The sequence below is a fragment of the Elephantulus edwardii genome, unplaced genomic scaffold, assembly GCF_000299155.1.
Source record: "Elephantulus edwardii isolate Elephantulus edwardi_28Jun2011 unplaced genomic scaffold, EleEdw1.0 scaffold00068, whole genome shotgun sequence".
NCBI lineage: Eukaryota > Metazoa > Chordata > Mammalia > Macroscelidea > Macroscelididae > Elephantulus > Elephantulus edwardii.
Window position 1 is genome coordinate 10907574 of NW_006399818.1, and position 17890 is coordinate 10925463.

Here is a 17890-nt window from a genome sequence, read left to right on the forward strand (position 1 = left end):
GGAAGGAAGGAAGGAAGGAAGGAAGAAGAGGTTACAATGCATATCAGAAGAGACTGAAATATGAAAGCAGCCAGAACAAAGGTAAGACATGCTGGAGTAAGATTGCTTAACAGAAGATTTCGAAAGGCAGCTCGAGAAGACAAAACAAGATATAATAAAATATACAAGGAACTAGAGTTAGAAAACCCGAAGGGAAGAACACATTCTGCATTTCTCAAGCTAAAAGAACTGAAGAAGAAATTCAAGCCTTGGTTTTCAATACTGAGGGATTCTATGAGAAAAACCTTGAATGACGCAGGAAGCATCAAAAGAAAATTGAAAAAAATACAGATTCACTGCACCAAAAAGAATTGGTCAGCACTTAACCATTTCAGGGAATAGAATGCCAATGATAGCAAAGAAAGAACTTCCAGATTTGGCAAAAAATAAAGCCCCAGGAACTGATGGAATACCAGCTGAGGTGTTTGAACAAGCAGGTGCAGTCCTGGGCATGCCCACTATCCTCTGCCAAGAAATTTGGAAGACAGCTCCCTGCCCAGTGGACTGGAGCAGATCCACATTTGTTCCCATTCCAAAAAAAGGGTGATTCAACAGAGTATAGAAATCATTGGCCAATATCACTAATATCACATGCAAGTAAAATCTTGCTGAAGATCATTGAAAATTGGCAAAAACAGTACATCAAAAGTGAACTTCCAGAAATTTTAGCTGTATTCTAAAGAGGCCATAGAGTGTGAGCTATCATTACTGATGTCAGATGGGTCTTGACTGAAAGCAGAGAATACCAGAAAGATGTTTACTTGTGTTTTATTGACTATATAAAGGTATTTGACTGTGTGGATCATAACAAATTATGGATAAAAGTGAGAAAATGTACTCATGTAAAACCTACACATAAACAAAGAAGCTCTTATCTGAACAGAACAAGGGAAGCCTGCATGTTTTAAAATAGGGAAGATATGTACCAGGGTTGTGCCCTTTCTCCACACCTATTCAGTCTGTATACAGAGCATATAATTGGAGAAGTTGGACTCTCTGAAGAAGCATGTGACATCAGGATTGGAGGAAGACTCATCAACAACCTGCATTATGCAGATGGCACAACCTTGCTTTCAGAAAGTGAAGATTTGAAGCTTTTACCACAGAAGATCAGAGACTGCAGTCTTCAATATGGGCTACATTTCAACACCAAGAAAACAAAATCCCTCTCCACTAGACCAATAGGTAGTATTGTGATAGATGTAGAAAAGATTAAAGTTGTTAACGATTTCATTTTGCTTATGTTCATGATCAACACTCATGGTAGCAGCAGTCAATAATCAAAAGACACGATGCTTTGGGAAAATGTGCTGTAAAGAATCTCATGATAGTGCTCAAGAGCAAGGATGTCAGTTTAAAGGCGAAGGTGGGCCTGATCCAAGTCATGGCATTTTTTCCCCAATTTTTTTAAATTAATTAATTTTAATGAAAGTTTACAGAGACTTTGGATTTCCATTCATTCATTGTTGCACTTTCCCCCGTAAGGCATGTTATTTTCAATTGCTTCTTATATATCTGAAAGTTGTACAATAAGTAAGGAAGACCAGGGAAGAATTTATGCCTTTGAATTGTGGTATTGGCACACAGTACTGAATATACCTCCAAGATCTATCTTGGAGGGTGATCTTTAGAGGCAATGATGGTAGAACTTTGTGTCTTATAGCATCTTATCTATCAGGAGGGTCTAATTCTTGGAAAAATACATCATGCTGGGAAAGGTAGAGGGTCACAGAAAGAGAAGAAGCCCCTCAAAAAGACGGGTTGAAATAACGATTATAACATGTTGGCGATCATGAGGGAGGCACAGGATAGGGTGAGGTTCAGAGCTGTTGTTCACTATGAACTGTGGAGGACTCAACGTGCCTAACAACAATAACGATAAAGAAACCATTCTAGCTAGTCAATGTCCAGTTCCCTAGGGCTATGTCTATAATGCAATTTCTTTTACAATGAAATTCTTCTAAGAAATTGCTTCCTCTAAGGAATAGGAATTTTTTTCCCTTCATCTCAATAATGAGACTCGTAACACTGATCACTCTGTCTTTCTCACTTTCACTCAGAGGGACTCAGAGCAAAATCTGTTGTCAATTATATAAGTGCTTGAGTAAGTTTCTATGACATGCATATGAATTATTTATTAAATACATCTTTCTTTTCTCCCTAGTGCAATTTATTTTTTTCTGATTGTGCTGTTTCATCTCTATCTGAATCTTATGATATTTAACAAGTTAATATTTATAGTCCTTATAATTTCAACTAATTATGAATGGGAGAGATTATAAAGAATTATAGAGACACAGGTATGGGCATACATACATACACACTATTTAACTTAACAATACTGAGAATATTATGGAATCTTAAGAATTGTTAATATCTGCCAAGCTTTCAATTTGAAGATCAAGGAGATACTTTTCGTTTCCATTTTCTGTCATCTCCAGGATACTTTATCGAGAGAAAAAAGAAGCAAAGCTCCAGGTGGATGAGGCTGAATTTTGATCTCTGCAAAGAAACAACTTTTGAGCCCAAGAAGATGATTGAAGGTGTGGCCTACGAGGTGCGCATCTTTGCCGTGAATGCCATCGGCATCTCCAAGCCCAGTATGCCCTCCAAGCCTTTTGTTCCTCTGGGTGAGTCAAGAGAGCTGTGTCTTTATCATGGGAATCACTGCCTCCGATTTCATCGACTTTATTGATTCTGACTGCTTTTCTTTAACTAGGGCAGGCCTGACAACTTCTTGGCATGGTTGGCACGCAGGATGTTGGGGGTGGATAGGAACAATTTGTCTTCTAAAATATTTTAAAACAATAAAAACATGGTAGAGCTCTGGTAGCTTACAGGTTACAGAAGCTGTGCTGCAGTCCCAAAGGCACATGGTTCAGATCCGCCAGCGGCTCCACAGGAGAGGGATGGCAATCTCCTTCCGTGCGATTAAACTGCTTCTGAAAACAGAGTCAGCTACGGGTCATTTCTGACTTGACGGCACATAACAACAACATGATAGCATTGAAGTGTTTCACAATATGGGCTTCAGAATTTAGAACTAGCATTCCAGCAATGTCTCTGTGTGACTCCAGCTGTCATTTCCACATTTAAAGCACAGAGATGAATTTTTTTGACCCAAGACCACTCACTATTGATCCTCATGTAGCTATAACTCTCTCTAGAGCCTTAGTGTAAGTACTGTAAGTAAGGAGAACTGAAACGAAACAGACCATATTTAGAAACTAGTCTGGTTTTGTATTACAATTACACCTTATGTATTAGTCATTAAACCAGAAGATTTAGTTAAGTGAAGGCAAAGACACAAAAGATAGTGTCTCCATTATTTTATTGTAGAGTCTCTGGATGGTTCAAATGTTCTAATGCTCTTGCCTGGTAACTGAAAAGGTGGAGGTTCATGAGGGTTCTTGGGTAGAAGGACAAGGTCTCCTTCCTACGAAAACCCTCTTGGAGCACAGTTCTGCTCTGACACTCATGGGAACAGCATGAAGCAGGGTGGTTTGTTGACAATGGCAAGTTTTTTGGTTTTTTTGTTGTTGTTGTTTTGCAACACTGAAGTATTTTGGGGAACATGTAGAACAAGTGTTCCCACTTTAATTAGAGAGTTAGAAGAAATTCCTTCCACATCATTAGATCCCAAATGTTTAGTTTTTCAGCTCTTTTAGGTCTCCTATCCTCCCACAACAACTTCCACAAGTGGAGAGAAAATTATTCAGCATTCCCATAGTGTTCTATGTCTAGCATTATCTTTGTCCTATACAACACAAATGCTTGTTGTTATGTGCAGTCGAGTCACTATGACTCATCATGATCGTATGAACAACAGCTCTGAACCCTGCCCTGTCATGGACCAGTCTCACCGTCTCTGACACACCTGACCTCATTGGCACAGTCACTGTGCCAGTCCATCTCACCCAGGATCTCCTGTGCTGACTTTCCATCCTTCCAAGCATGATGTCTTTCTCCAAGGATTATCCCTTCCTGACAATATGTCCAAAATATGTGAGGTAGCATTTCAGAATCCTTGGAGAAATACCTGTGTGTGTTGCTACATGTATGCTTGTCTGTCATCTTCTCTTTGGGATACAGTGTTTGTCTGTCAGATGCTGTACTAAAGCAGAGCTCCCATATGAAGACAGACTGGGAAGAAGGATCCACTTCTGAAATAAAAGATCTTGGAAAACCCTATGAGTACAAATACTTAGGGAATCTTTGTTATATATTACTAACAAAGTCTTGGAGCTTCTGTATTTTTAAATTTTTTTCCCCTCAGCTCATTTTTGTCACAGTTCTTGTGCCACTGTTCTAGAGTTAATAATTTTTCCCCCTCTCTCTCTTTTAAGCTGTAACCAGCCCTCCTACCCTTCTGGCTGTGGACTCTGTAACTGACAGCACGGTGACGATGAAATGGCGGCCCCCAGACCAGATTGGAGCAGCAGGTTTAGATGGCTATGTACTAGAGTATTGCTTTGAAGGAAGTAAGTACCGCTAGTAAGGTGGCTTCCTAAGGCTTAGCATGAGTACCACCATCAATAGGTGAGATATGTCTTTCTCTTGTTTCTCTCTTTTGAAAGTTCACCTCCTTTGCACTAAAAATGAAATCAATCCAAATTTCAACTTTTTTGGCTGTATAGAAAAATGTAATCTTTCTTTAGTACTTGATTTAATTTGGTACTTAATGAATGGTGATATAAAAAATATCCTACTTTGGCTACCAGATTGGGTGTCATGACTGAACTAAAGCATAGAAGGACAGGGCTCTGACGTAACTTTAAGGACATCCACTGCTGAGTTGGTGGAATTAAATGAAAACAAAACAAAAGTCTTATTCAAGTGCAGCAAATTGGAAATTTCAAGCTCTGTACTGAACAGATGATGATGATCAGAAGACTTGCTTATTCCTAATTAATAATGAAACTATATATCTGGATATCTGGTAAGCATGCTTATGTCTTCTTAAGGGGTATTGAAAGTGAGAATTAAGAATAATTCTCTGAGTTTGAAGGAAGTGGCATTAAGTTTCAGATAGTATAAGAAATAGTTTCAAGGTATGATAGTGACTTGTCTCAGGCTTGAGAACATACTTAATGGCTCAAAATTAGGAGGTAAAGAGAAATAAAGCATGAGAGGTGGGGAATCACAGAGAAAAGAAGAAATGATACCAGAAAATTGCTACAAGTACAAGTGAAAAACCTAGAGAAGCGAAAGTCACTGAATATCTCTTACATTTCTTGGTTTCCTACTTGTCATAACAAGAAGGGATATCTTTTGAAAATGGGTAAATAAAACTGGGCCCAATCATCATTACAGATAATGGAAGAAAGATAGTACACTTGAGAGGTCATTAATATATCTTCAAGTAATAGCCAAAGACTCAATTGCTAGGAAAACTCTTTTGAACTCCCATCTTTTACATGGATCTCACCAGTGAGGGAAACAGAGATGACAGAGCACATCCAGGAGACAGCAATGGAGATGCAAATGCCCCTCCCTAAGAGGAAAACCTCTGAGAGAAGCAGCTTCACAGGAAGAGCAATTTGAGAGAAAGAGAAATCCCAATACCCTGAATTGAAGAAATGTGGACGTGCACACCATTGCTGGTCAGGAAGGAAGAACACAAGGAGATGGAGAAGGGAGTGTCCTAGAGCCTTCCTGTTCCCATGGGCTCTGCTCACAGAGGATTGTACTCAATCTTTCAGGGCTTGAACAACAATTTAAACCAAACCAGTGGGGGGAGAAAATCATAACAAAGTTCCCAGAGTGAACAGATCAGGGAGGCGGGCAGTGTCTCTAATGCAGCAGGTAAATTCTTGAACACTTCAGAGTATGGTTTACTCTGACCCCATTTCTTCCCATACTTCACAGACTTGGGAACATATTGTGTGTTTTATACGGTCCGGGCAGCCGGATTTTCCAATCTTATATGTGATGTGGCTGCTGAGCACAAACCTTTTGTATTTGTATGAAATAGAGCAAATTCTTTACTCTTTTCTTTCTGATAGGTTTAAAAAGTAAGAAGATACAGCAAAATGATAGCTGTCTGTCATTTTGATGTTACCCACCTTAGATAAAATACAACGAAGTGTATTTTACATAATTTTGTGTGTGGTCTGTGTAGATACATATGTATATGTCTGTATACATATGTATATGTACACAGTCATTATTATGTATATATTTTGCCATATAACGAACGTCTTGGAATTAGCTTTCTATGGAAGTTCTTTTATAAGTGTATCTCTTCTTGCAGTCTTTTCTTACTTCTTTATGTGCCTGCTCTATTCTTCAGTCTCTCTTAGTGGCTGTTGTCCTCCAGACTAATTTTAATTTGTAGTGTTTTATGCTTTTCAGGGTTTTAGTCTGCAAGAGAATTCTCTCTTTTATAGGATTGTGTGTTATTTCTGACTCTGCCTTTCTCTTGTTTGTTTTTTTTTTTAATGCCTGCAACATTTTATTCTTCTTTGTTTTCTTTCTTCACTCTGCTTTGTCAATTCTTTCTTTAAATTGCCCCTCATATATGAAATCAAAGCCCTCATAGGGTAGTGGTTAAAGAATCAAGCTGCTAACCAAAAGGTGGGCAGTTCAAACCCGCTAGCCTCATTGTGGGGGAAAGACGTGCTAGTCTGTCTCCATGAAGATTTATAGCCTTGAAAACCCTGAGGGTAGTTCCACTCTGTCCTGCCATGTCACTCTGCGTCAGAATAGGTTTATATATTAAGTACCTTCCATGTTCCTTCCTTATTCCCTCAACATGATTTTCTTTCTCAAAGGCTCCCTCAATTAAAGTGGTTCAAATGTGAAAGGGTTGGCTGTTATTGTTTCTTTCTGATCTTTTTTTACATCCTATTTTCTCTTGAAAGTTCCCCTTTTCTGATTCTTTCCTACATATTTTCTTATTTCCTGTTTATACTTTTTCATCAGTTATCTCCTGACAATGAAAATACCAACCATGTACCTCTTTAAGAGATTATGTACTTAAAGCAGTGTCCCATTTTCTGAGTTAGAAGTCACTTATGTAGCCCACAGACCCTCCCAGCTGCCACGATATTCTGGCTTCCTGCTCCCTTCTCCAGTGATCCTGATAGAGCTGAAGTGGGAGACAGGAAAACCTTCTCAGGGGAGCTGCCCACGCCTCACATTCACGCTCCTCTCCTGATACTAGAAGCCCATCACACCAGTCAAGTGTGTCCAAGGCTGCACCATGAAACAGCAAGGTCCCATCTGTTGTTGTTGTTGTTATGTGCCGTCGAGTCGCTTGTGACTCATAATGACACTATGTACAACAGCCCTGAATGCTGCCCTATCCTGTGCCAATTGCAATGTCTCTAACACACCCATCCCGATTACCCCAGTCACTGAATCAATCCACCTCATAGAGGGTCTTCCCCTTTTGCACTGTCCCTCCACCGTCCCAAGCTTGATGTCCTTCTCCAAGGACTGGTCCCTCCTTGCAACATGTCCAAAGTATGTCAGATGAAGCCTCAGAATCCTTGCCTCCAAGGAGCCAGCCCAGTTTAACCCTCTCCAGGATGAACCTGTTTGTTTTCTTAGCAGTCCATGGTACATTCAATACTCTTTTCCAACACCACAGCTCAAAGACATCAATTCTCCTTCTATCCTCCCTAGTCATTGTCCAACGCTCTGGTTCATTAACAAGTGATAGCAAAGACCATGACCTATATCAGGCGCACCTTAGTCTCCAGAGTGACACCATTTCTCTTCCATACTTTGGAGAGGTCCCTAACAGCAGACTTCCCCCATTACAATACGTCTTTTAATTTCCTGGCTGCTGGTGACAAGACTGTTGACTGTGGAGCTAAGCAAACAAAAGCTGTGAACAATCTCAATCTCTTCATCATCCATCCTGATGCTGCGAATTCGTCCAGTGCTGATCATTTTTGTCATCTTGATATTGAGCCTCAATCCATACTGAAGGTCCCATCTACCCATATGAAATACAGGGACCTGAGCAAGGTCAGCTGGTTTTCTGGGCACAGAGCTCATTGTCCAGGTAACCAAGGGCAGCCTCATGGGACAATTCCCACTTCCTTTAGGATTCCCACCAGACTAAACAGAGCTGGCATTGTCACCATTGGCTCCTAGACTCTGATGAGCAAACCCCATTGTGACAGCACTATAGTCCTCAGGGGTCTTTGGGAGTCCTCTGAGCCCTCCCAGGCTGTCTAGGATACCCAGGGAAGGAATACGGAGAGTCCGCTCCCTGCGCTGCTCCACTGTGGACCCCAGGGCCAGCTCCTCCCTTCTCCTCATCCCTGCTTTGTTCTTCTCTGCCTCTTGTTCCCACAATGGAAAGGCCCCCTCTCTTTTTCTCCCCTTCTTCTCCTCCGCCCTACTCTTTCCTGTGGCACCTGCCACAGGACAAAACCCATATCTGAACAGAACAGGCTGTGCACTCCTGAGGAAGCCCCACTAACGTGTTTGTTCTCTTCCGTCACTGCTCTGAAGACACGTATCTTTGCGTTCCTTGCATATTTTATACTAACAGAGAATGCTGACTACTGATATAACGACATACTTTTGGCGTGAAAGTGGGTGTCTTTAATTAATTTTAATGACGGACTCTCAAAGGTACCTCAACAAAACAGTCTAATGGAAATGGGGAGGCTGCGTTTGACCTAGCAGGTAAAGTACTCTGAAAGCTCTCAGACTTTCTTATTATGTGATAAAGTTCTGGGAATGTCCCATGACCGAGCATGAAGTGCACCCACCACACACCTGCACACACCAAAACCTTCAAAGTGGGGTGGGGAGGACAATTGTTTGTGGACTAAGGCTTCTTTTCCTGAGGGCACAAGGCTTATAAACTTGGAGAAGATGGAATATTTATTTGTATGTCCTGAATGTTGGGATTCAACTCTCTTGGAAATTTTTTTAGACAAATTTTTGTAGACAAAGCTTCCAGAAGCTAAAAACAGAAAACAAGTCCAAAAGCCCAGACAAACCAACAATAACAAAATTCAGTAAAGGGGAAAAGCAATTATACCATTCATCTCCTTATGAGATTCTGCCTTTTGTTGTGGTTGTAAGCTTCTTTCCTTCATAGTTGGGACTATATCAGATTCCCTGTGTTCACAGTAAGGTCTTCAAGAACAAAACAGAGATGGTATGACCAATTGTGGTGACTGTATAACTAATGAGGGAGCTCTGGTGGCCCAGTGGGAAGAAGCTGCACTGCAATCCCAAAGGCTTAAGGTTCAAATCCACCAGCTGCTTTGTGGGAGAGGGATGGGCTTCTCCTCCCATGTGATTTAGTGCCTCTGAGAACCCACTAGAGGGTCAGCTCTGAGTCAGTTCTGACTCAATGGCACGTAATAACAACATACTAAGGTCGTTTAAGGGAAAATATTGGATGAACTAAATGAAAGTCAATGTCTTTCTTCCTCTTTTTCGGACTTTTAATGTATGTATATGGCTAAACACCATAGTTCTACCAAGTATAATAAAGCCAAATCGGAACAATATGGCTGTAAAAATATTGGGAGCATTTACTAGAATTCAGAATGCATTAGTATCTTGGATAAGAGGTGGTTTGTTGTGGTTTTTTTTCCAACTAAATCTGATAGCTTATCTTTTCTTTTTCACTTGTCCTTCTTGTTGTTTATGTGGTCCAGTTGAGGCCATGTTGGGTTTTTGGTTTGCTTTTGTTTTCTGTTGTGTTTTTGTTTTGTTGGTTTTTTTTTTGTTTTTTTTTTTCATTTAAATGTGACAAATGCCACCAGTCAGTTGGTCTCAGCTGAGACCAGATCATGTCCCTTGTGGTGATTTTGTTGGGAATCAAATAGTAATTTGGAGTCTGTTGTGACGGTTGCAATTACTTCCCTGAATGAGCACTGTTCCTCCTTGTTTTCTTTTTCTTCTGTGGATTTTAGCTGAGGACTGGACAGTTGCAAACACAGATCTGATTGACAAGACCAAATTCACCATCACGGGTCTGCCCACGGACGCAAAGATCTTTGTGCGTGTGAAGGCTGTGAATGCAGCTGGTGCCAGTGAGCCCAAGTACTACTCTCAGCCCATCCTCGTGAAGGAAATCATAGGTAGGCACCGATACTTCCCACAGGTTTCTCCATTCTCCATTGTTGGCCTTTAATAATTTTTAACCCGCTATCTTTTTTGAGGGTGGAGGGACAGCGCAGGAGGGGAAGGCCCTCTATGAGGTGGATTGATTCAGTGACTGGGATAATCGGGATGGGAGTGTCAGAGACAGTGTGATTGGCATAGGACAGAGCAGAGTTTAGGGCTGTTGTACATAGGGTCTCGCTATGAGTCGCAAGCGACTCGACGGCACATAACAACAATAATCTTTCTTGAAGCCTCCTATTTCCTTGTCAGGTACCACCAAGTGAATTTCAACTCATTATGACCCCAAGCGACAGAGAAGAATTACCGTATAGGGTTTTCTAGCCAGTCATCTGGGAAGATTAAAACCACCATTTCAGTTAGAAATTATGTGTTTAATGCTGTCCCACCAGGACGCCTTCCATTAACCAAAACCAAACCAAACAACTGCCATGGACTAGATTCTGGCTTCCAGAGACCATGCTGTACAAGAAGAGTGGCTAACTCGACAGCACTTAATAACAACATAAAGAGAGCGCTGTGGGCCTTGAGGACAGAAATTGATGCTACCAAGCCAAATGTGGGTGATTTCAATCTGCAGCCCTCAGGCCTGGTTTGAATTATTTTTGGTCAAACATTCTTTTAAGCGGTTCTGGTCTGTCCATTTGCTGGACAGAGGTAACTCATGGTTGCTGTGATGCTAAACACTGTGAAACCGATGTGGCAAATGAAATAATGGTTACCCATGGTGGACAGTGTTTGGTGGAGCTCTCCAATTAAAACAAGCTTGGAAGCAGGAGTGGCAACCACTTCTGATACAGCTTGCCTCTGGAAAGTCTATGAACGTGGAGAAACAAGTTATACAAGTGTTCAGGTCTTTCTTTCATAGGGTTGCTATGAGTCATCTATGACTTGACAACACTTAGCAACAACACCAATAGGATTCCTAAGGTTACAGACCCCTGTGGGAACAGCCTGCCACAGCTTTCACCTGTGGAATCATTGGTTACCTTGAACCACCAACATTCTGGTTAGTAGCCAAGAAATTTTAACCTCTGTGCCACAGTGGCGACCCCTTCTATTTTATGACAAACTTGATATTGTGCCTCGTGGGAGCTAGAAACAAAACAGCTCTTTTCAGATATGGGTAAAAGATACATTCTGAACACAACATACCAAAAGCCCGATCCATGGCCATGGAGTTGATTCCAGTTGATGGCAATACTCCATTAATCTCCCACGGCCGTGAATTTTTATAAGGAGGAAACTGACCATATTTCTCCTGAGGAACAGCTGGTGGAGCCGATCCACTGGCAACTCAACATGGAAAGCACTACACCAGCCCACCAAACCCAAGCCACTGCAGTCAAGTAGATTCTAACTCATAGTGAACCCCCATCAGGTTTCCAAGGCTGTAAATTTTAACAGCAACAGATTGTCCACCTTTCCTCTGAGGAGCAGCTGGGAGATTCGCACTGCCAACCTTACATTTAACAGCCTGATACATTATGCACTATGTCACCAAGACTCCTTATACTACTTCAGCAGGGCCCATTGAACATAAGATAGACCAGGAGATTTTAATGTAGCAGAGTTTATCATTTACTGATATGGTTTCACATTCCACATTGCAACTAAACTTAATGAAGCTGCCTCCCAGCATGTCTTCGGGTAGAATCGATCAAAGAGGAATATCCATAAGTAGCTGGGAATTTTGTTAAAACATCCCGCCTTCTCCAACTAAAGATCTATAGGTTTTCTATATCCTTCAACCAATTCAACAGATTGAACATAGCAGCAGTTATGAGAATCCAGATGTCCTCTATTAAGCCAGACATTAAAGATAGTTACAAAACTAATGCCACTCATCTCACTAATATTTTGTTAATGAAAAGCGCAGTTATTTTACATTAAAATGCTATCTTGTTAATCTTTTTAAATTAATAAAGAGAAAAGCAAGGCCTTAGTTATTAGTTACTGTTTATGCCATCAACTCTGGAGAAAGGTCCCTTTTCTTTACAAAATAATCATAGCTGACTCATAGCTACGGACTCACAGCTGACCTTTCAGTGGGTTTTCAGAGATAGTAAACTGCACAGATGGGAATAAATCCCACGGAGCAACAATATCAATCTAAAGACTAAAGTGCATCAGATCCAGGCCATGGTCTTTGCAAGTATGCTATGCATCAGAAAGCTGGATAATAATGATAACAGAAGAATTGATGTCTTTGAGTTGTGATGCTTAAGAAGAGTTTTGAGCATACTATGGACTGCCAAGACAAGAAACGTGTCTATCCTGGAGAGGGCAAAACCAGGCTGTTACTTGGAGGCAAGGATTTTGAAGCTCCATTTCGCATACATTGGGCACGTGGCCAGGAGGGACCAGCCAGGGAGACATGATGGTCAGAAGGGTGAAGGGATAGCACAGGAAAGGAAGAGCCCAGATGAGATGGATTGATAGAGTAACTGGGGGAACATAGGTAAGTGTGTGGGAGACAGTGAGATTGGCTCAGGATAGAGCAGGGTTTGAGCTGTGTTGTATTTGGGTTGCTATGAGTTGCCGACAACCTGATGGCACATAACAACAACAAATCATTTGGAAGAAGACTGGGCATCTTCTTTCTCCCTCAGAACAGCTAGTGGATTTGAACTGTGTGCTTCTCTAGCAAAAATTCTTCAATTGGAAGGAAGCTCTGGTGGCCTAGTGGCAAGAAGCTGCACTGCAATCCTAGAGGTTTGTTGTTGTTGTTGTTTGAGGCCGTCGAGTCGTAGACGACTCATAGCGACCCTATGAATGAACGGCCTGAGCACTATTCGTACATAGAGTTTCCGGAGGCAAGCCATTTCGGAAGTGGATGCCACTCCTGCTTCCAGGCTTGATTTAGTCAGGAAGCTCCAGCCAACACTGTCCACCATGGGTGCCCATTACCACAATAGGCACATCACTGTCACAGTGTTCAGCATCACAGCAACCACGAGTTACCTCTGTACAGCAATGCGCAGACCAGTGTTATACCACCTAGAAGAATGTTTGACAGGAAGACAATTTGAACCTGGCCGAGGGCTCAAATCCACCAGATCCTCTGCTGGAGAAAGAGGGGCAATCTTCTCCTATACCAGTCAGATCTGATTTAACAGTGCACACACACAAAAATAATTAAATGAATGAATGAATGAATGAATGAATCTATTTTTCAAATGTTACAAGCAAATTCATCACCTCCCAGTTCAGGAGGCTAGAAGGCCAGACAGATTCAGAGCACTATCTCTAGGGTAAGGTTTTCTGCCTCAGTGGGTTCTGGAGCAAGATGCTTGTCTCTTTTTGTGCCTCTTCTTCCTGAAATATTGCACATTTCATGTGCTGAGATATCTATCTCCCACCATCTATGGTGGCTTAATCAACTGTCCTGGTCTGCTTTATATCTCAACAGAGATTGATTTCCAACACATCTTATGGGTGAAAGAATTAGGAAAGACCAATGAGGACCTGAAAAGATGCTGAGATAGTGTAGGCATAGATCATTGGTGATGAATTCTATAAAACACAATGTATATCAGTGGTCATTTGAAACAAAGTGAATGTAGGAATGTGTGAAATGCATGAATGATACACAGTGTATATGAATTTTGTATGAAAACCAACATAAAACTTTTTAAAAGTGGAAAAAAATAAAGCACATCCTACACTAATGTTGGTTCATTAGCATAACAAAGGTAACCCATTCCCAAATGGGATTATAACCACAAAGAAAGTAAGATTTAGAAACATGGGGTGTCCCCCTCATTGTTTCCTGTGCATCTGAAAGATGGACGAGAACAAGGGTAACAGAAGAATAATTGATACCTTTGGGTCGTGATTTTGAGAAAAGTACCAGATATCCCATGGACTGTCAAAACAACAAATAAATCTACCTTGAAAGAAGTACGCCCTGGGTGCTCCTTAGAGGCGAGGATGGTGAGACTTCATCTCATAGATTGTGGGTGTGTTGCCAGGATAGGTCGGTCCTTGGAAAAAGACATCATGCTGGGAAGGCAGAGAGGTCAGAGAAAGAGATCATCAACAAAATGGGTTGACACAACGACAGTGGGGTTGTGTACAGCAGAGATGGTTAGGATGGCACAGGACAGGGCAAGGTTCAGATCTGTTGCTCATGGGGTTGCTGTGAGTCATGGTCAACTAGATGTCACCTAACGACAGTAACAGGGCTCTGGTGGCACCATAAGGAAGCACTTTACTACTAAATAGAAGGTCACTGTTTAAACCAGCCAGCCCCTCCTTGCACCTTGGGAGAAACGTGTCATAATTTGCTTCAGTGAAGATTACAGCCTTGGAAAGTCTTAAGAGCAGTTTTACTCTGTTATAGGATCATTATAAATCATAATGGGGACAGGTAGCAGTGGGTATGAATGGATTTATAGCACATATTTTTTAAGGGAAGGGTGGTCACAATTTAATCCATAACAGCAAGCATGGGAAGTCTGCCTAGGTGTTTTTTTTTTTTCTTGTGTTTTCTTTTTTTATTTCATTTTATTAATTTTAATGAACATTTACAGAGATTTTGGATTTCCATTCATTCCCACTGCTACCTGTCCCCATTATGATTTATAATGATCCTATAACAGAGTAAAACTGCCATTAAGACTTTCCAAGGCTGTAATCTTCACTGAAGCAAATTATGACATGTTTCTCCCAAGGTGCAAAGAGGGGTTGGCTGGTTTAAACAGTGACCTTCTGTTTAGTAGTAAAGTGCTTCCTTATGGTGCCACCAGAGCCCTGTTACTGTCGTTAGGTGACATCTAGTTGACCATGACTCACAGTGACCCCATGAGCAACAGATCTGAACCTTGCCCTGTCCTGTGCCATCCTAACCATCTCTGCTGTACACAACCCCACTGTCGTTGTGTCAACCCATTTGTATATTCCCAGTAGTAGAATTGCCAGGTCAGATAGTATCTCTGTTTGCAACTTTTTGAGAAAGTGCTACGCCATTTTCCACAGTGGTTGCACCACGGCCTAGGTTTTTGTAACTCAGTACCTTAAGGACGAGAAAGTTGGACAGTGACTGAGGATGACAGAAAAATAATCTATGCTTTTGAGTTGTGGTGCTGGAGAAGAGTACTGAACGCGTCTATTTTGGAGAGGGTGAAACCAGCTTTCTTCTTGGAAAAGAGACAAAGATTTCAAAGCTCCATTTCACATACTTTGGGCATGTGGTGAGCATGGACCAGTCCTTGGAGAAGGACATCATGCTCAGAAGTGTGGAGAGACAGCGCAGGAGAGGAAGTCCCCGAATGAGATGGATTGACACAGTGACTGGGGTAATGGGAGTAGGTGTGTTGGAGTCAGTGAGACTGGCTTAGGACAGGGAAGCTTCAGAGCTATTTTACATAGGGTTGCTATAAGTCACATGCGATTTGATGGCACATAACAACCACCACCTTAAGGATCAGTCAACCTCCCTAGGTTATAGGCGTCAACTCTGACTTGATTGTCTATTCACATGGGAGAGGAGACAGATGGGAAAAACAGTGAAAACCATCCCTTCTGCAGCCAAAGCAAACCAGAACCATTTTTCCATCCCCCCAATACAGATGTGTAATTTGTATTTTGAAATGTTTTGACATTTGCATTCCTGGTGCCAGAATGTTCTATAGAGGCGAAGATGACAAGACTATAGTTTTGCTATCAAAGTGCCATCGCTAAAGGAAGACATCATGCTTGGTAGAGGGTCTGCGAAAAGGAGAAAGACCCTTAATGATATGGATTAACCCAGTGGCTGTGGCACTGGGTGCAGCAGAGATTGTGTGGATGATGGAGGACCGGGCAGGGCTTCTACTGTATATAGGATCAGTATGAGGCGGTGCTGACACGATAACACCTAGCAACAACTATGTGAGTCAAATGTAATGGTGAGTCAAATGTCTGGTATCTTCACATCCGTTAAGTCAGTGATGTCACACTGCATCTTTCCAGCTTTCTTCTTGGAAAAGAGACAAGGATTCTGAAGCTCCATCTCACATATTTGGGCATATGGCCAGGGTGGACCATTGCTTGGAGGAGGACGTCATCCTCAGCAGTGTGTGCCAACATCGTCTTCATCAGATGATGCCATCAAACTGTATCAGAGCCTTGTTTTTTTCACCACCACACACTCACAATTAAAGTGTCCAGTCTCCTCCTGCAAAGATTATGATTTTGAAAACACATGTTGTTGTTGTTGTGTGAAGTAGAGTTGGAATTGACCCATCACTGACCCTCCAGCGGGTTTTCAGAGGAAGTTTAATCGCACAGGAGAAGATTGCCCATTTGTCTTCTGTGGAGCAGTTACTGGATTTGAACCAATCGCCTTTGAAATCACCATAGGGCATCTCTGCTCTGTCCTATACTGTTGCTCTTGGTCAGAATCAACTTGACAACAGCCAGCCAGGATGTTTAAAAGAATACATCACCTTGTCCTCATTTTCTTCCCTATGTGCAACAATGAATGAATGGAAATCCAAGTTTTCTGTAAACATTTGTTGAAATATCAATAAAAAATCTAGAAAAAAAGACTACATCACCAACATTTTCTCTTAAAGAGCCACTGTGTAGGTTTGAATCATGATTTTCCTAGCATCAAGTCAAATAGGATTGCTTATGCACAGTGTTGGACTTGCTGAAGATTACGGATTGTCAGAGGAAATAAACTTACTCTCCGTATAATTTTATAACTTTTTTATAAATAATTTTTTAAAGAAAAAATACATTTTTTAATAATTGAAGTGAAAGTTTACAGAGACTTAGGGTTTCTATTCATTCATCATTGCCCTTTTCTCCCTGCCCCCATTCACTCTTCTCTTGAAATGTTAGAACTTTTTAACAATTAGAGTCTAATTCTAAAAACATACTATAAATGATCAGAAATTAAAGTGCCCAGTTTTGCCTTAGATAATTCCTGATGAGGCAGTAAAAAAATGATTCCATTTATTATCATTATTAATTAGATTTAAAACCCATTTAACTATGATGAACTTCATGAAATCTTGAACCTGAACGCACAGGGAGTTTTGAGTATGTGATGTGATGATAAAATGTGAAGTATGCATCAAACATTTCTGCTGAATAAGGTCGTGCGGAGGTTGTTGCCAGGAAAACATTTGTGAAATTAAATTGGATGGAGGCTGACTCAACATTTCTGCCCACCTCCCCCAAACTCCATTGTTACTTGAAAGAGTGACTGAGAAACAAACTGTGCTTAGTCAGGCTTGAATTATTTGGCCAACATTTTCCAGAAAATGAATGGAGCGAGTCTGTCACTTTAAGGAAAGAATTTCCAAAATTTGCTAAGTAGGAGGACAGTGGTGTGGTTCAGGGCAGTGGTGGGTCAATGATAGAATTCTTGCCTTCCGTGAGAGAGTCCTGGGTTCAGTTCCCAGCCAGTGCACCTATGTGTAGTCACCACCTAGCTAGCAGTGAAAGTTTGTTTGTTGCTATATTGCTAGGTAGGTTTCAGTGAAACTTGAAAACTAAGATAGGAAGAAAGACCTGAAGATCTGCTTCTAAAAATGAGCCCATGGAAACCTTATGGATCTCAATGGGCTAGTCCACAGCTGATCACGGGGATATCAGCCAATGAAAACCTTATGGATTGCAAGGCTCTAACACCATGGTCTTTGCAATTACATGCTATGCATCAGAAATCTCAACAATGACCAGGGATGATAGAAGGAGGATTGATGCCTTTGAGCTCTGGTGCTGGAGAAGAGTATTGAATATACCATAGACT

At 41.3% G+C, this 17890-nt stretch overlaps 1 protein-coding gene across 5 annotated transcripts in view; it reads left to right on the forward strand.

Moving 5' to 3' along the window:
- Positions 1 to 17890, forward strand: part of MYBPC1 (myosin binding protein C, slow type) — a 133315-nt gene that overhangs the window by 86305 nt on the left and 29120 nt on the right. For 3 of the 5 annotated variants that reach the window (XM_006888534.1, XM_006888537.1, XM_006888536.1), the window contains 3 exons: positions 2481 to 2669; positions 4386 to 4520; positions 9933 to 10100. In XM_006888534.1, coding sequence (XP_006888596.1) covers positions 2481 to 2669; positions 4386 to 4520; positions 9933 to 10100 — 492 coding nt within the window. Of the gene's footprint in view, positions 1 to 2480; positions 2670 to 4385; positions 4521 to 8631; positions 8686 to 9932; positions 10101 to 17890 lie in introns of all 5 variants that reach the window. The other 2 variants (XM_006888533.1, XM_006888535.1) reach the window with 1 other exon arrangement.